Raw genomic sequence first — 19,803 nt, 5'->3', positions numbered from 1 at the left:
CTGCTCTTTCCCTAGATTTACATCTGGGAGGAGGAAGAGGATCCATCCTGACTCCCTCACCCAATGCATGCTGACATACCTGTGTGGCCAGTAGGTCCTGAGGGAACAGAGCAGCAGTGGGGGGAGCTCACGAAGGTGGTACTGGGTAAGGGAACAGAAAGGGGTCAATGTGTTCTGCACTGATGAAAAGAGGCCCTGTTGATAGCACTGGACTGTAACATTTGTGAGCATAAATACTTCACTGCAACCTGTGCAATTTAGGGTGATCCAAGCTCTCCACCATTCCCTAACCTTTCTCCCAAGAAGCTGTCTCCCAGGGTGAGAGATTGATCAGATCTCTCCACCCATCTCTGCTGGCTGCCCTTTCACATCTGGCTGCCACTCTGGGCAGATGTGGCCAGTTCCAGCATCTACCACAGGCTCACAGCAATGGAAAAGGTGGCAATAGTGAGAATGAAGAACAGATAGACACAGGGAGAGGGAAGAGAGCATAAGAGAAAAGGTTTGCAGCAGGGAATGATGGAGTTGCCGGCTTTTTCTGAACTACACTTCAGGGCATACAGCTCCGAAGATGGCTCATCTCCTTGAGATATTTAATGCTTGTTTGAGATGGACAGAAGGAGCTAACTCTGGACAGGGTGGGATCGGTGTGCATGCAGAACTCCGGCAAACTGTCCACACTAAATGCCAATGTAAGACACTTATTAAATGCTTCTCTTGTGAAGCAGAAGTCCAGTTAGCTCACTCTGAAAGTGTGCTAGCTTCCCTCAGTGTGATTCCCTGCCACACAGCATACTAAATAGCAATGGGGATGTGATGGGGAATGTGATTACAGGATAGAGGTTGGAAAAGCTTGCAATCCCTGAATATTTGCATGATCATTAAATCAGACATTGAAGTGTCAGAGCCAGCACCTTGGTAAGAGAATCAGGCCTTGGTCACAACTCAGATCTGCTTCTGGCTTCCGCTCAGCTTGCAGGTTAACTCCGTATTACGTTCACAAAGCAATTCAAGCAACCGGAAGGGTTTGGGCTGTTCCAGATTCATTTCCCAACAGAGCGTTTTACTGCACCTCACTCCGATCACAAGTGACGATACATTCGTGATGCTTCTCCCAGGCCTGCTGAGCAAGCCTGGCCAGAGATGTGCCATTTCCCTACCCTGCTGCTGGAGGAACGGACTCTTTCCAACACAGTTCTGCCGAGGCAGACAGGTCTTCTCTGCACAGGGTCAAGGCCTGGGTGCTGGGACCAGGATCAGCCTCAGAGTCACCAACGCAAAGCAAGGCGTCACTGCAGCGCTGAGATGCTTGCTACTGCCTTGCATGGAGCACACACTGGGGAACAGTCTGAAGTCGGCCTGACAGCAGAGGGTTTGGCTCAGGACTGATTCAACAGCCCTTATCCATTCTCTGTCATCTCCCACCCTTTTCAAGACTTTGTTTTGAGGACAGTATTTTTTTTCTTTCGGACCTCTGTTAGGCTTGGAATTGAGTAAGTTTAAGGAGAAGTCCCAACTCTGTAATCAGGGCAATTTCCCACAATTTCTGTCTTTTGGTGCTCTCTGAAGTGCCATCTGCACAAGAGACAAAAGGAATCTCTCACAGAATCTTTAACGCCTGATCTTTTCCAGATGAACCCTAGTGAACATGCTTAACACAACTGGCATTATAAAACAGATTTTCATCATCTAATAATCGGACAAAGCCTTTTTTTTTTTTTTTAAGTGTTTAAGGATGGAAATAAATCATGTTTCAGACAGTTCTCTACACTTATCTCACTGCTAATCACAACTAACCTGAAGATGCTTATAAAGAATGTATAACCAGAAGAAAATAAGCATGCCACTTACCAAAGGGGTCAGTTTAACCCCAAATGCCCCCTCAGTAGATGGAATCACGCACCGTTAATAGTTTCACATCACTCGCCCCATCCTGTCCTACACACAAATTCCCTGTCCTTCTGCCTACAGAAGGGCCCAAAGATAATTACAACATGAAGAAGCAGCATCCTGAAAAAATATTCTCAGTCAATGTTTAGGAAACATGGGCTTATCTCAACCATTGCATGCGTCTTTCACAGCCTTGCAGTCAGCCCCAGGCTGGGGACACTGCCAGAGGTCTCTGGCCCAAACCCTGCCCCAAGCAGGGGCACCCCAAAGTCAGGGCCAGGTGCTCAGGGCTGGGAATGGGGTGAATGTGAGACACTCCCCAGGGTGGAGCACCCCCCACCTCTCCGTGCCCTGTCCCAGGGTGACCCTGCTCTCAGGGAAAAGGAGTTTCCTTACACTTCTTTGGGATTTCCCTGGCTGCAGCTTTGTGCCCGTGGCCTCCCATCCTTTTGACCTTTGAGGATGGTTCATCTGCCTCTTCTCTGTTACTCCCTCTTAGCTCCTTCAGCGTGAAAAAAATGCATGCGGAAGCTCAGTTTCACCATATGCCTTTGACAGAATGAAGAGAAGTGGAGAGCAATACATGGTTACAGCACCAGCAAAAAAGGGGACTTCTACTTAAAAACATGTCTTTCATACTCTTGAAGAAAATATAGTTTTTCCTGAGATCCAGAGGGCTGAATTTTCTCAGTGGCTCCTGAGGGGACCTTTAGATTTGCTCTTACTCATTTGTGCATCAACTTATAGTTTCCTCAAGCACCACTGCAGCTTGTTAAGGCAAATTAAGATGTCCAGCTTTTCCAACATACACATGAGGTGTATCTGTGTGCCCTGCTTGTCTGTGAACATTTAAGTCCCTTTCCAAGGTCACATCAGGGAATTTGGAATGTGGGAAATTCATCCTGGCAGCTGCTGGACTTCTGTCGCTGTCTGTAGAACTGGAGACAATTACTTCTCCAAATGTTCATTGGTTTTGTTGTCAGATCGTGTCCACCTTAGAAGAGATGCTCTGTCCTATTTGGTTCTTAGATTTTAATGTGAGATGGCAATACTTTTCTGGGTAGATTCCTTTCATTGCCACTCTCAACAAGGATACCAGAGCGCTCAACAAAGCAGAGGGATTAGAAAGAGCAGAAAAATGCCCTGCAGTTGTCCTGATTAATGACACCATCATGCATGATATCATGCCAACAGTTTTCCCTTTTTAAGCCTTGCAGAAAGCTATATTGACAATCTCCTAGTGAACATTTCTTAGCTTCACAGAGTAAAAGCCACCCACAGCCATGTCCATCTCATCACCTTATTCTTCACCTATCAGGTAGAGGGGTACTGATGGTTAAAAGACTTGAACGCATGCCCCACTATAGCACTGGAAAGATATCAACTAGCTCTTGGGCTGCAGCATGATGTACAGCCCAGCACCCACCTATCCTGGTGTTCATAGTGCAGAAATAACTCAGCCTGGAGAGGGTTCAGCAAAAGACAATCACTTACATCTGGGAACCTGTTAGGGAGACAGCTGGAGCCAAATCTATTTAGAGAGGAGATTTTCAACGAGATCTCTGCACAGCATGCAAGTTTCTCCTGACAGTCAAAGGAATGACAAGATCTGGCACCCAGAAGCTGACGGCATGATGCTGCTTCAGGGTCACAGCTCAAATCCCTCATGACTCTATTTGTTAAGGTTCTGAGGAAATCAGACTGGACACAAGTCTTATGAATGAAGTGATAGCTGGATTTCATCATCAGATTTTCTTGAGCCCTGCTTTCTCTGCAGCACAACTGCAAGCTAGTCTATGCCCCCTAAAATGAGTCTCTCAATGCTTTACTTCAAGGGACAGACACCCAAGCCTGTCCTCCATTTCCAAGGGAAGATGAGAGCAAGAATTTAAGAGCCTTCAAAACAACAGGAGGCCAAGCTAAGGAGGTGTTTTTCAGCAGGCGGAGAAGGATGCAGGCAATGACATTTAGCACAGGTCTGAAATGGCTGAAGCTTTTAGAGAGAACATGCTCCCAAGTCCCATGGCAGGTCACCCAGCACTTTAAACTACAGAGCAGGCCCCTTTGCAAGGTAGCTCAGTATTCCCAAAGATGCCCTCGTTGTTACTAGATCCATGTTTCCTCACGCTAGGCAGACATGGTTGCTGCAGCCTCAGGAGCACTTGCAGATCTCCTGGAGGGGTTTTTTAACCAGAAGAACAAAAGCAGATTTGGAAAGTTGTCCTGTGGCTGCGCACAGCTTTGGCACTGGCGCCCATGTGCTCCTCGGCAGGGCCTTTCCCACAGCAGTTTGCCCAAGGGTGAAGTGTCTCTGAGGATTTCAGCAGGCGGATGCTCGGAAGTTGTTTTGCTGCTGCATCTCTCAAGTGGAAGGAGCCCTTGCATGTATCCTGACGAAGCGGAGGTATCCAGGCAGTTGTGTCTGGGCTCATTGCTGTTCTATACATCACAGCACAACTCTTAAATAGCAGAAAGAAGTGGACAAAGTTGCCAGATCTGCTTCAGCAACTCCTGAGAAGGATGGGCTGAGGGATCCTGTTGGAAGTCATTTCCCCACTTGCCCTCATCCTGATTTGACTGCTGGCTGGCTATCAAACACATGGAAATCACTGGGCCAGTCCAGAAGCAAGTGAGAGCCTTGGATCCAGGTGCCAGTTGTGTGGGCTCTCCATCCCACCTACTCCCACCTGAGCATCCCTGAGCATCTTCCTTTTACCACTCAGTGCCCAACATGACTCCAGCTTTCTTCCAATGAATAGCCAAATCCACCATCCACTTTACCGCAATGGCTTCATCAATAAGACTGAAATCTGACTGCCACCAGTACTAAAATGAGATGTACTGTCCTTTAAAAGCTTGGCAGTTTGTGGCATTAGTAACACTACTTATGTCCTCTGCAAGCCCCCAGTAAACATGCTTAAGTTGAAACATCATTTCTGATCTGCCAGCAGTATATTAAGCAAATGATGCTGGGACTCAGCAGAGAGCACAGAGATAGACTGGGCAGCCTTCTCCCTTCTCAGCCCAAAACCAGGCACATTTAAGTGATAAGACAGAATCTATGCCAATGCTCAGTGCTGTAATCACACTGACTTGGGAGCTCACTCCCCTCCCGAGTGCTGCCATCTGGGCATGTTTCATGAGCAATAAGTTCACTTTGAAAGCAAAAAGGAGTATTAAAGAGGATTTTACCTAGCAAAGTTATCGAAAGGGTAAAAGTCCAATGAGTACTTATGTTTTATACTGTTGTCTGACCCTCCCCGCCCCCAGCAATCAGACTAGGAACTGTGCAAATGGCATGAGTGAACTTGGTGAAGGGACTTCTCTAAGGATATTTAACAGGGTGGTTTATCTGCAGCTTAAATATATATGTGTATATACACTCGTACACACATGCGTGCGCACACACCCAGAACCAGGCAGAGGAAGCATTTGGAGCCACTATACTTACATCATTGGGAATGGTGAGTTCATGAGTACTGGCCGGGGGACTGGCATCCAAACCTGGGCATGTGCAAGGGAAAATGGTTATAGCTTGCAAAGGCAGTGTGGTGGATCTCCTGGTACTTTACCACAACAGTAGACATTACAAATGCTGCATACTGCTCCAGGGCCAGGAGGGGAAGGGGATCACACATTCTGGTACAAGGAGGAGGAAGATGGTTGCTACCTAACTCTTCCGGAGCCGGTTGCCACTTTCCCCTGCTGCCCCTGGGTTCCTCGAGCTGGTTCTCACAGGCACCATGCTGCAGACTGAAAATACTTTCCTTGCTCTCCTCCACTTCCCAAGACACACAGGGAAATCACTGTGCTCCTGCTCAGCTAGCTTCTCGCTCCCCACCCTCAATTTTCCCACTCAGAATGGCTTTTGAGGCAGGTATGTTACAGTGCAAGGTTACAGTGTCATCAGGGAGAGGCTGACAGAGGTTAAAAAAGCAACCTTCTTTGAAGTCCTCCTCCAAGCAGAAGCAGGCAGCCTTTTGGCTAGGAAACCTGACCCTAGAGACAGCAAACCTGCCATAGAGGGAGTGCTAAGTCAGGAGGATTGTTCGTGTGCTCTCCAGTCCTCTCTGGAGAGATCGGTACAGAGCGGCTTGCTTAAGAAAACAGCTCAGCAGCCCAAAATCAAATTCTCTGGGAGATGTGGCAGTGCTACACCATGGCAACACTGCCTTGTGGTGTAGGTGTAGGAGAGCGATGCTGCGGGGCCATATATCGAGGCATGGGAGATGAAATCCTTGGGAAACCCTCCCCTGCTGGGCTTTGCAATGTACTCTGCAAGTTAAGGCCCCTTAGATTTGCATACTGAATTCAAGCCAACGACTGCTAAGATGTGCACGCTAGCTGGATTCAGGACTGGTTGTTGCTCTTACTCCAAAGGGAAAGCAAGGCAAACAGTACACAGATTTAGAGCCTGCTTCCCTGCAAAACTCTGTGGAAACCCTCAGTATGTATTAACCAGTGAATACAGCAATCTGCTTCCTTTCAGTTTGTCTAGGGAAAGGAAGGACGCTTTCCTTTATGGTGGGAAAGGTTGGAGTCAGAAGACTACCATATACAGCTTCACATGTAAGCAGACGGCATGTCATAACACTCCTGGGCCAGGATGAAACCTGTGTTACCAACAGTTTTCCAGATTAAATTGCATTGTTGCTGAAATAGGGACATCCTACTGCAATCCTGCAAGATAGAAGCTGTCTGGTGGCTAACATGTATTTACAGTAACCACAAAAACGTAACTGTAGAATATAAATTACAAAGGAAGGCTTTTAAGATCAATGTGTTCAAGAGTCTAAGAGACAGTAAGGTCTGCATCCAACAAAAGAGGGGAATAAAGGGGGCATAGAGGAAAGAAAAGGACCAAGAAAGTGGAACTATTGAAAGAAAAGGAGGAAAAGGCAACTTTGCCAGGGTCAGATGCTGCATGTTTTCTCAGTTTCCCTGACTCACTTCAATGAAGGCACCATTTACTCCGCTGCTGTGAAACAGCACAGCAGCAGCCCTGAATTCCTAGCCACAAAAGCCAGGGGAGCTGCTAAATTTGCCACTGCCTCAAAAGCACAATGCAGCTAATGCAAGCAGAGATCAAGTTTTGCCAGTATGCATTTCCATCAAGGCTTATTGTGCAGTGAAAGAGAAGTTCCCATCCAGTTTTGTTGGTAACAACGGCCTAGGTTTTAAAAATCAACAGGTCAAAAATGACATCTGTCTGGATACCAGCATTGTCAAAGCAGTATTTTCTTACAGAACAGCAGCTGTGGCAGTGCTACATCCCCGACTGGCCTCGGGACTGCACCGAGAAGAGGAGGGTGGACCGATCTTAAATTGGATGGGTAGCCATTTGCCTACTGGAGCTCCCACGGTTCAAACCTCTCACCCTGGCTGAGATCTACCGACTCCAAAACATACATCAAAATTAAGCTTTACATTGGAATCCCATTTCAATGTCTACTCCTAGAAATAAGAAGACCAGGTGTCTTTTATTTGCTAATGTACAATTCAAGTTCTTTCCTGAAGAGACAGGCTAAGAACTGAATCTCCCTTACAAAGATGCAATGTCTGAATATAATACACAGGTACCTACTTGAAGGCAGTCTCTTTAACATGTTATTCCTCAGCAGCACAAAAGGAGGCAAAATGCAGAGGACGAGCAGACAAATCCTCCAGTTAGCAGTCCTATGCCTGCTTTCACCCGTGCCTGGTGTACTTTAGCCAAAAACTGCACAAAATAACTCCTGTCTGGGTTTTACACACTGCTGACTTAATGCTAACTTTACAGCACAGTGTGCTGGAACAAACCTTTCACAGGTGTTTTCTTTCTCTGATAGCAAATTCTACCTCTGCGGTCTTTGTGCAAAGACCAAGTGAGAAGGGCTGAACATTTCCGCATACTCATATAGGATAAGTGCCCACACTCCAACCTGGACAGACTCCTTCCCTCTGCTTCCTGGTGTCCTCCTTGCCCTCCACTTTGCACCCAGTTTGGAGCTAAGCCTTACTGCAAGAATGCCTCATTTCTCCCCAAAACTGTTTACCACTTGAAATCTCCATGGCTTATCCTAGCTGGGTCAGCATGTCTGCTGAGCCCTGTGCTGTCTATTACTCCAAGTCTTCCTGTGATCTAGGGCAAGACAGTCTCTGCCTAGCAGAAGGGTGACAGCTCCCCAGGGTGCAGACCTCCTGACCTCTTGGCCAGGAATTAAAAGGCTCAGTTTGATAGTGGCCTGGATTTGGCAGAAAACATTTTCTGAAGTAAATGGAGTAATATGGGATGGCTTCACAACAGTGCTAAGGAGCCCACGGGTCTTTGGAAATCTAGATGTGGCTCCTCAGACTTACAGGTAGGGCCTCCATCTGCGCTTGGAAGGCATGTGCCAAATCCCTGGTGGGTGTCAGTCACCCATCACCAGCACTGACGGACACCAGTGGGACCTGGGACCCCCATGCCCCAGCTCTGACAAGGCCACAGCGGCAGGAGCAGTGGTGCCCACTGGCTGAAAGCTCTCGGGCCATCCGCACCACAGCACTGTGTGATCTGCTGCATCATGATGGCAATCGAGAAATGGCAACATCCTTCTTGATTACCTTGAGACCTTTTATTTTAGCATACCAGATCCTCCCCCTCTGACATGTACACACAGTCCCTGTGACTGTAATGGGAGGAATCCATGTGCTCAGCCAGAGCAGAATTAGTTCCAGTGACAATCACAAAGGACAAAGCAGAACACACAGAAAACAAGGTTTTGCACATTAAAACTATGAATCAATTTTTGCTAAAGTCTTGCAGGATCTATTTCCATAGTCTGTGTTTGCTTTTTTAGTTAAGCAATGTCCCCAGACTCTTTCGAGGCACGCATGAAATACAGCCTGGATGCCAGCAATGGACCCACATGTACTGGGTAGGCAGAGGTGAGGTCTGTCTCACTTCACTGTGAACCTTCCAGTCTCAAGGTAATTCATCTAAACAATGGTAGGTTACAAAAAAAAAAGTATGTTTGGCACATATGGACCCACATGTAGCTGTCAGTACAGGACATTTGAAATAGAAATTTCTCTGTGATTACAGCCATGCTGTGACCCCTCAGTGTCCTGCTCTGATTCCTCAGTGTCCTGCCCCACTAAAAATGTGGCTCACCTTGAATAGCTTAAAGACAGCTAAAATTGCATGTTATCTCAGTTCCCACAGGCATTTTTCTATTGTTTCTGGGAGAAGATTACACAAAATTAAATGCAAGAATAGGGGTGATAACTCTGATGTCTTTCCATTACATGGGTGGAAGTTTTACACATACATCAAGAAAATAGGTAATAAAATACAGGTGCATTTCTTTTGACATGCTCTACAAAAGAGGCAGGCAATGTACTGCCTGATCTCTCCCTGCCCACCAGAAAACACGCTGTGTTCTCCACAAATAAGACAATTTATCTAGGAGCATAATGGTACAGTCCTATTTGAGAAATATATTGCAATAGAAGCCTACTTATTTCCCTGTAGCTTTTTTTTTGTTGTTGTTTTTTTTTGTTTTTTTTTTTTTACCTGATGATTGGCCCATCAGATTTTGAGCTTCTTCGGAGGAATGTAAGGGCAGCTTTTCTCCTGAAGAGCAAAGAAGAAAGAGATTTAATGCTTTTGCCTTCAAGGAGATAAGCAATGTCACTTCATCTAGGAAGCTCAAAATATGATGAACTTATTGTCAGAAAAGGCATTTCCAACTGGCACGTTGACCATTGAGTAAACAAAGATACTTAAAGTATTTGCACCCCCCTGTGCTGTATCTGCTTCCTAGCTCCCCATGAAATATTTTAGCTGGACACCAGTTTTGCAGACAGTGCTAATGAGACATTACAGTTCTGGCTGTCCTCCACATTAACGCGGCTCCCTACAGCTGCGTCTCCTTCCCATCTCTCTTCCCAGCGGAGGGCTGCCGTCCTCCCCGGCTCATGCACTGCGGCGTTGCACTGCTCCCTCAGCTACGTGGAGAGAGCCTCCCCAACAGCCACCAGCACCAAGGGGAAGGGCACAGAGGAGCCTCCCCCACTTCCACAGGTGGACAGCGCTCCACACGGGAAGCAGGGCTGTCTCATCTAGTCCGGCTCAATACACAGTAAGGCATGCTAGCTCCTCTGGGCTAGAAAGGGTCAAGGTTTATATTGGCGCTCATTCACTTCTGCTCAAAAAGCCAGCAAAGCTGGAAGCAGGATAAACACGGTTTCACAAGAGCAAACCGGACACCTGCAGTTAACTGCTGAGAGCTGGCCTGTGAGGAGAGTAACTGCAAAATATTCATCTAGTCTTGCTGTTGACTTTTGCCCATTGACATTGCAACTTCAGTTTTACTTGTCCTATTTATTTCCATTAAAAAAAATGAGTTCAGAAAGAGAGAGAAACTCTACAGGTAAGAAGAGAAGGATATCTAGAAAGGGCGTCTGGGTACGTACCAGGGAAAGCGGGGGTGGTCTGTCCAAGGGGAGTAAAGGGGGTTTGCTGCATAGCCAGCTGGTGGAGCTTGGTCAACTGCTGAGGGGTAGGAGGGACATTAGAACTAAGAAGGTTATTGTTATAGAGTACAAGTCACACTGAAAATCAAGAACAAAATTATAATGAAAAAAAAGAAAAACAAACAAACAAACCAGGAAGCCATGATGAGACATGGCAAAAACAACATTAACAGAAGGACTTGGCCTGGGTAAGACGCAATAAAGCCCAAATCTTTTGCAGAAGTGCTTGGTCAGGGTCTGAAGTACGATACCAGCAGGAAGCCCATTCTTAGTTTCCATCTCTGTAAAATGGTTTAGCTCCTTCACCACAGGTAAGCAGCCCTCTCCGCCTTGAGGAAACAGGGAGCTGCTAAAGCAGCAGCAGGGTTTATATGCAAACGGTTTCCAGCCATTGCCTTCCTTTCCCAGGCTTTGCAACCTGCTACAAATGGCTGCTGCTCACTTTCATAAAGTTTTAATGCGGAGGAAGTATTTTAAAGATACTGCCGGATCTGAAGCTGCCCCATGTCAATAGTTAGAAGATCCTCCCGCATTGATGGGGTGTTCACAAGAGCCACATTGCGACCGTCTCCCTGTGCAGTAAATGTGCTCTTGTGCTATGCGTCTGATGGGAACTGTCTCTGGAGGCAGACAACCTGCAGCTCTTGACGTCAGCTTTGACAAATGCATTACAAACACAAGCCCCTTAGCAGTTCAGGGAAATATGGGCTTCAACCGTGACCAGTAGGTATTTCAGATCCTTGTATCCCTTGTTGTGCTGGGTATCTTTTCATGCTCCATCAGGAAGCGATTGCATAGAGAGGAGTTTGTTTGGAATACATTTTGTGCTTTGTTTTACTGTTCCAAATTAAAAAAAAATAATAATTAAGTGGGCTGAAATTTAAGAGTTCTGCTGTGAGCAAGAGGGAGATCACCTCTCTCTTGGTGATTTCATAGTTCCCAGAGGGTTACCAGGATCACATCATCCCCCAGATGCAAACAGCTCATTGCACCCGTCCCCTCCACAGCAAGGGAGAGGCAGGAGTTGTAATTTCAGCGTCTGGGGGGGAACAATATTCAAAAAACTCCTTGCTCCTGCAGTGTGTTTGGGGGAGGGAGTGCAGGGAGGTCTGACACCAGCAGTGGTAAGGGTGAAGCGCTGGAGAGAAAAGACCCAGGGAGATAAAGAGATCAGGTGAAAGACTGGAAGGGAGCTGCAGGAATGGGAAATGCTTGCCAGTCACTGGAGAGGTACCAGAGGGAAACCTACCCAGGCAAAACCTTGAGGACTTTCAGGCTTTGCCTGTTCACTCAAGCCTGGGGAAAATGTCTCACTGCTGCACAAGACATGGCACGACAAATCTCTCTGTGTAGCACACAGAAAATAAGCTGAAGAAGGCCTGCACCAGGCTGAACCACAACCAGCTCCAGATGAGACTGGGCATGCCAGCACTCCTGCAGATAACATGGTCTTCAGTATTCTCCTTTTTTTCCCCCCTAATCTTGTAAATTTTCTATTTTGTTTTTCCTAAAATTACACCCAGACGTGTCCTGTCTGTGCTCCTTTCAAAGTTAACCATGCATGTTTCACTTGTTCTTTTGCCACTATTTTAATGCTGTAGAGCCAGCATCTCTGTTGAACTCACAGGCAGCTCGTGGAGCTTGGTCAGCTGAAGGATATTAGTGCTAATGAGGTTATTCTTATGAGTCACACCAAAAGGAACACCACAGGCAGCTGCTGCACAGCTCTAGATAAAACCTCCTTCTTCTTTGCAGCATCTGGAAACTTGCCCAACATTGCTATTTTGCATGACAGCAGTCCTGCTTACTGCTAGTGGAGCTGTGAGGAGGAGCCTGCCACGAAGGACTGCAGAAATGGAGCCGATCGGGCTGCTCATTTACCTGCACGCTCCTAACCGTGTCCTGAGGAAGGAGTCCTGCTTCACCTGATGGGTGGCATCAGGAGCCTTGGAGCACTCTGTGCGCTGCTTGGGGCAGGGAAAAATGCCAGAATCTGTTCTCTTGTTGAACCAAAACATTTTTAAGGAATAGTTTTAATACTGGTATTTAGCAAATGCCCATGATAACAATGACAGCAATGAAAAATAGCTGCACAGAAAGAGAGGATTGCTACGTCTAGGCATTACAGTAAAAGCTGCCACATGAATGCTTGCACTGCATAAAACACCCTCTCCTGTTTCCTGACAGGCTGGAAAAAGCTAGAAGCGAAGACCCAAGAGCATTTTCTCAAACTTTGGTTCCTCGTACCACCAAAGGTGAGTTACCCCATTGGCAATGCTGCGAGGTACCAGAGAGTACTGCTTTCTATCAACATATGAACATGTAGAGCATCACTAGGCACCCACAAAAATGCCTGGTCACATCTCATCAGCTGCCAGTCCGACTCATACCCACGAGTGTGCACGCTGCAATTCCCTGGTGCAGGGAGGTTCCTCTGTTCAACATCTATTCCATGCCCCAACGCCTTCCGACTCCCTGCTGCCACAGGCTGTCCTTCCGTCTGCCCCTGCAAATTTAACAAGGGCAGGTAGCTTACGTGTCATATCCCATATGGGGGCTGAGTACCTAGGGCAATCCTGAAGCCTCTCATGAGGCAACATTCCCACTGACCTGGATGGGTTTTGCCCAAGGGAGAAAATGAAGACAGGAACTCAGATTTTAGTTGTGGCGTTTGAAATCCTGCCCATTCCACAGTCATGAGTTTGTTGCAGAATCTACAAAAAGGATCCATTTAAACACAAATATCTGCAAGAGCAAGGACAAAACCTTAAGAATTTGTTCAAGATGGATTTCATTACTGAGCAGTATTTAAAATGACAGATTCTTATGAGAGAGCTATGAGAGTAAGGAGGGAACATGTGGCCCTTATACAAACAACTTTTTCCAAGTCTCAGCAAATCTGATGGGAGCAGGCCAGAGTGTAGCCAACAAGACACAGATACTGTTTTTCCAGCACTGACTAAAGCATAAATATTGCCCCAGCACTATGTGTACCATAATGTTTTTCATTCCTATGAAACAGAGGAGTATAATAACAAGGAAAACACTCTAATGCCACTGATTGAAAAGCAAAACCGGGACAAAGAACATATTGATTTGCCCTCGCTAAATATACAGTCATATGTATTTATGTTTTACTTAGGGAGCAAGAACGAAATGCACAAATAAAAATATTTCTTATCAACAATTATACCAGGCTGGTATACCAAAATACATGTACTGGAGTCCCATGGAAAGCCAAATTCTGTCCTCCGTTAGAGTGGGTGAAATCACTGCTGCTAAGAACAAAATTTACCCTGCAGAGCAAATATAACTTCTAATCATTTCCATTAACATCATGGGAAGCATGTGTTTATATCAGACAGCTTTGCCTAGTTCTCAATAATGCAAGAAGTAATCAAATGATTTAATACCCAACTTGCCCATCAGAAAGGGAAATACCAAACCATGTCAAATTCTTTAAGTGTGTAAGATTTATGGTGAGGTCTTTCCACCCAGACCACATAATTTACAATTATCTGGCACCCGCAGAGCGGCTTTTTGTGCTCTGTTCTCACTGAAGATCCAGTGATCTTCACAGATGTCAGTGGAAAGGGGCTTCTGCATTGGGCTGCTCTGGATTTTTTCTCCTTAGTCCAAGACATTTAGAAAATCCCAGCTTTTTCCAAGAGCTCCTCAGCATTTGTCAACCATCCCTCAGCAGCTGTGACAAATTACAGAAGCTGAGCAGTTGTCTTCCTGACATCCAGGCACTGAAAACCTCCACTTTTATGCTGCCAGCAAGGAGTTGCTGGTGTTTTATTTCTTTGCTGTTTTCCATCCTTTAAAATAGACTAGTTTTCTATTTCTGTCAGTATTTTTACGCAGAGATATGCCAGCATTCATTTCCTACTTGCCCTATTCTGAAATGTTCTGTGTTTCCCTAACCCACCCTGTCATTCCTGAGACACCCAACGAGCAGGGGGATTTGAGCAAGAACCAAATCCAGCTCCGCTTGAAGTGTGAATGGCATTTGTCTTCACGTAAAGGAGTGCTAGATGCAGCAGAGACTGTGTCTGTGATGTCCCCTCCCAGGATGACAGAAAGCCAAACCCAACGAGACAGCTGTCAAATGGAGGGCGACTGATGTCCTGCTGGTGCTTCGCTGATGGGAGGGCAGCAATGTGCCGTCAGGAGCACAAGCAACAAGAAGTTCACTGGCCCAGGTCCCTCACCTCCTCATAGAGTATTAGCTGGTGCTGAGAACGGGCAGCTCAGCAAACGCCAACCAGCCCCACTCCTTCCTATTGACCACCCCTGTGACAGGCCTGTCCCCATCCACCTCCAAGCATCCTGCAGCCTGGCCTAACCTCAGCAAATCACCCGCCCAGATGTTTTCTCCTTCTGAAGGTCACAGAAAGCAAACAGGTGACTGCAGTACTCCCTGGGTTAGGAGAGTGGAAATGGCTGTGCTGGCAAACAGCTCCCTGTCACGAAAGCGTACGAGCTGCAGCACATCCCCCCCCAGGGCCTCTCCTGTCAGCCCCTGTGTTTGAGGGTGGCAGATTCACTGTAGAAAGGTCGCTGGAACGACCTTCCTGAGCGGCAGCATCTCCTCATTGATGCTGGAGCTTTTGGAGCCATCGTTCACCTTGCCTTAAGACACTTTGTCTATGAGAGAAAAAGCTCCGTCACTGCCCCTGCCCCATACTCCTTGCCCAGCATGGCATGACCTGTCCTCTCTCTGTGTGCTGGCGATGCTATTTTCACATGAAAGCAGAGAGGGAGGAATGAGTGCTATGGATTTGCCCCTGATTGAGTGGCCCTGCTGCAGGTCACCTCTCCTTTGAGCTTTGGTCTGGTTCCTCCAGGGACACACAGAGCGGTCAGTGAGGTGAGATCCAGCATGGACGAGTACTGCAGATCAGTGCTGTACTCATCCCTCTTTCCCTCCCTTCTTTCAGGGAGAAGCAGATAACAGCTTGCACAGCTTAAACATCTGCATTCGAGTCACCCTGGAAAGGACCACAAAAAAGACATGTCCTCCTACCTCAACTTCAACTAGGAATTAATGCGTCTCTAAACCTCTTGTTTCTCCCCCATCCCACCAAACTCATAACGAAAGTAGGAGGCATCAGAAAGCACCAGGTCTGCCTTGGGTACCACATACAAGACAGTGGTAGGACAATCTCACCCTCTTCATCACAGAACAAGAAGTTGCACATCTTGAACAGCTGGACTGTAAAGCCACTCTCCAGTCTAAAGCAACAATTAATCCAGAAAGAAGGGAAATAATTGAGCGTTACTAGACTTGGATGCCCTTTTTGCAGTACGAAAAAGGACACATTCAGTTAGATGCCAGCTTGTGAGAGACCAGCAGTGCTCAGAAAGTGAAATAGCCTCCTTTGAGAAGACCAGAAGACACTCAGCACCTGAATAAGTCATTGGGTTACCAACACTTAGGGAGATGGGGGGAAATAGAAAGGAAAGGTTTTTTTTCTTTGCTTGTTTTGACCATTTTGAGGCACAAAATGCATAGAATATGGATTGTGTGATAACAAAGGGATAGCACTGAACAATGCAAATAATTTAGCATCAGGCCAAGTCCTCAGAATTAATAAAGTTTAGCACTAACAGGTTAAAAGGCTATTCAAGGTATTACAGATACTACACACGGCCAGTAACTTTGAAAATATGCTATTAATATTATTTTCTAATATTAATATTATATTAATTAACAGTAGCATGCAGGTGACATAAAAGGGTATAAGAAAAATTAGGGTAAAACTCACATCCGGGTGTGGAATAGCGTATTGTCCCTGAATTGTATAGGCCTGCAAAAGAAAAATGTATGTTATTAGAGCTGGCAGGACTACATGGCTAAGCCCTGTGTCTCCGCTGGGACTGTCATCCCTGTGCTTTTCTCCTTTGCTATCTAACATGAGGGAAAGCTGTTAATGCATGAATGAAACAGAAAACCACGTCCCCACCTTGCTCTGCCCAGGACCCTGTGCTGTCACTGCCGTCTGCACCAGCACTTCAAGTTGCCTGGTGAAAAGCAGGCAACTTCTCATCTCAGACTGCTCTGCTACAGAAAACAGAGCGTGGGATTTCAGCGATTCACAGAGTGCTCTATGGGAAACGGGCATTGCGACACCAAAAAGAATCTGCCTAAAAGGCGGACTTCACGGCACAAATCCCATGACTGGATCACACATCTTTCAGCCCTCTGCATGCAGGCGTGTCCATTGATTGAATATAATTAAATAGCTGTTGCCATCACCAGCTGTCAAGGATGAAGGTTGAGTTTTGACACTGAAGGGGATGAGGGCAGTACTTTCCCCTGTGCAGCAAGCAGATGCCCTGCACACCTCCCCGGCTATCCCAGGTGAAGATCCCCCCTCCATGCTGCAGTGAATGCCAGTAAAATTCACTGAGCCAGAAAGTCCTTGGATAACTTCCACCACAACGATGGAGATGTACTTCTCCAATCAAACTGAGAGTATGCCAAGCTACCCAGCCACACATCCTGAAGGGCTTGAGCTCTTTTTGAAAAGAAAGTTCAGCTATTTAAAAGTCCCCAAACTGCATGGAGTCGAACGATAAGGTTGTTATTGTGCTCTCCTGTACTGAAGATATCCATCAAATCAGAATTAGCAGGCCATTCTCTGCTGCATGATTACATCACCACTGCCCTTTGCACACAAACTTGATCTCAGCATCCTAGAAAATAAGGCAGCAGTGGTGATTCCCTCCATATTTTAAGGTGCATTACTGTTAACACACTTTAAATCTACACATATACTCCAATACTCTTTTGGGGAGAAATACATTCCCATGCAGAAAGCCAGCTGGGCAGTATGTTACTTATGTCTTACCAGTGCCCCTACAATGTGGGAGAGGGGTTAGGGACAGGCTGTCTGCACTGCAATGCATTTCGCCATTTATAATTAACACATCCATGCAGATGTTTGTTGGGCAGTTTGTTTATTTTTACCATTATTTGTAGCAATCCTTTCACCTCTGTAAATACCCTGAAAATAAGCACCGTTGCAGGTAAAGAGCCAGACGCTAGAACGTCCAGTATTTTGGATTTTACCAGTTAACAAAATATATCTTGCTAGTTGACACATTATTCAGATGATTCCCAAAGAAATGGTATAGAAGATGGATAACACTTTATAAAGGGAGAGTAAAGATAGCAAAGAATTACAAAGGAAAAATCTCTGAACCGCTTGGAAACTGCAGCATCATTTGGAAACAACGAAGTGTTTAGTGTAAAGGATACTCCCTGAAAGCCTGGAGAAGGAAGGCAGCAAACCTCCATGCACAGAAATGGCAGTCCTGCTGCCTGCCAGCACCCATGACAGAGGGTGCTCTAAAAAGTTCAGGTTTCCTGGCAGTTTAATTTGGTCTTTGGTTTGTTGGGGGCAGACTATGTTTTGTTCAGTTTCCTGTGCCCGGCTGCCACTAAGTAGAGGTGGAGTTTACAAAGGCTCTAAAACCACGCTGTATGGTTAGGGGCATGTGTGCATTGTTCTGCAGAGGTTGCAGCAATTACGCAGCGACAGGGAGCACCACAGCACGCATAACACCAATGACAATGTCTCCGATAAACACCTAGCCTCTTCAGGGTGTTCTGCTGATTAAAATGCTAGCCACAACTCTGTGCAATTACAAAAAATTAATTAAAGGCAGGAAGGTGTCTTGGACAGATGCAACAGAAACTCCAGCAGCACCAACCTGTAGCACAAACATGGCTCCTACGCTGCCTGGGTCTCACTTGCTGCAAACACTAACATTTTAAATAGGAACCTCAGCCTGTATGGCTGAGCAATTTGGAGATTGCCATCAGTCACTACATCCCTCTGGTTAACTTATGTGCAGCTTCCTACCTTCCTGCAGGTTTAACCCACTCCATCACTCCCTGAAAAAAATCTCCTCGAGGCTACCAACATGGCTATCCAAAGGGAAGCGCTGCTCATAGGCCCCGGGGCTCCCTGGCACAAGGCCTGGATGCTGACAACTGAGAAACACGCCATGCACAGAAGAGCTGCCAGGAATTCAAAGACAAAAGGAGCTGCAAATACCTTGCAACATAGCCTATGCATAACCTGGTATCCTCTGTGTGGGGTAGGAAAACCGGTCCACTCCATGTCACCTATCAGTCAGACCCAAAGGACTCAACAGTGCTGACTGAGAGGACAAAGGAAGAGCTCTTATTTCTGGAAGGTCTGATCTTTCTCTGACATCACTTCTGTGCAAGACACCAACCATTTAACAGCAGGAGAAAAATTATATCCATCTTACTCTCCCTTTTGAGAAGATACAGTTCATCAAACAGTTGGACTCAAAGCTCTTTTTCAGGACGGCTGCTCAGACCAAATGGCACACTCATCCCAATTCTGGTGGCTGGTAATGACTAAGAGATGCTACTTCAGCACTCTGCTAGAAATAGCATGTATTTTGGTCATGTGTTTCTATATGCAGTTTGCCCTTCTGCTATTTATTATGGTTTGGGAGAAACAAAATAGCTCATACAGTATTACTCTGGAAGGCATTAGTCGGAGGCATAGCTAATGCAAAGGAAAATGCTGGCTGCCAATGCCTGTATTCAGAGAGCTCTTGGGCGTGGAGGAGAGGAAGCAATTTAGGGGCTTCTCAATCCAGACAGAAACAACTAGAGTCAGACACACCAGGAGCTCGGGACTTGACTTGAAGTCAATGAACATGCTGGCGCTTGTTTTTCCTGAAAATCAGACTGTGTGTCTCTAGTTGGTCTCCACTTGTCTCCCAGATATGACTCTACATGTCTGTTGGAGCTCCTGTAAAAGCACCGTCTGATTAGATACTCATGTCCTACAGCACTTGGAGCATCTATGGACATGACTTTGATTACAAGGAGAGGCAATTAGATTAGATAGAAAAAAAGAATGATTAAAGTCCTCTTTTTAAAAGCTGCCATCTGTTTATGTGCACTTATTTCACAAATCATCCATCTCAAATTTGGTTTATGCTTTTCTTTCACTAAGTGAGTGCAATTTTGGGGTATTGACCTCAGGACCTCTCTGCCTCAGGCCTCTCCCAGACCAGGGGTGGTCATCCAGGTTCAGAAAGCATTCCTGGCTTGCATTAGGGAAGATCACAGTGACACACATGAGGTCACAGCTAACCTTACATTGCTTTTCAGCTAAACACTTTAAACCCATTCCTGATGCATGTCTTAAGCAAATCACATATTAATTATCTTAACCGAAAGGAGTGTCATCAACCAGGAACACATGCCATGTGCAAACTTCTGGCCTGTGTTGCATGCATGTGCTATGGAAGCTGATGGTTATTCTGTACACAGAAATGTGTTCTCACTTCCCAAGGGTTATTAGAAATACTGCATCATAACTGCAAGCCTTGTTTTTAGTCAGGTTTACCCACTGC

General features: G+C 46.2%; 1 protein-coding gene across 10 annotated transcripts in view; it reads right to left on the bottom strand.

Moving 5' to 3' along the window:
• The window catches only part of PCBP3 (poly(rC) binding protein 3), a 95,387-nt gene that overhangs the window by 13,309 nt on the left and 62,275 nt on the right, over positions 1 to 19,803 (bottom strand). For 6 of the 10 annotated variants that reach the window (XM_067298476.1, XM_067298478.1, XM_067298485.1 and 3 more), the window contains 4 exons: positions 16,161 to 16,202; positions 10,330 to 10,405; positions 9,428 to 9,487; positions 5,342 to 5,394 (listed from right to left, as the gene is read on the bottom strand). In XM_067298476.1, coding sequence (XP_067154577.1) covers positions 5,342 to 5,394; positions 9,428 to 9,487; positions 10,330 to 10,405; positions 16,161 to 16,202 — 231 coding nt within the window. The remainder of the gene's footprint in view (positions 1 to 5,341; positions 5,395 to 9,427; positions 9,488 to 10,329; positions 10,406 to 16,160; positions 16,203 to 19,803) is intronic. The other 4 variants (XM_067298482.1, XM_067298483.1, XM_067298484.1 and 1 more) reach the window with 2 other exon arrangements.

This window comes from Apteryx mantelli, chromosome 6 (genome assembly GCF_036417845.1).
Source record: "Apteryx mantelli isolate bAptMan1 chromosome 6, bAptMan1.hap1, whole genome shotgun sequence".
Lineage (NCBI taxonomy): Eukaryota > Metazoa > Chordata > Aves > Apterygiformes > Apterygidae > Apteryx > Apteryx mantelli.
Note: the sequence above shows the minus strand (reverse complement) of the source record. Positions and strands in the feature narration are given on the sequence as shown.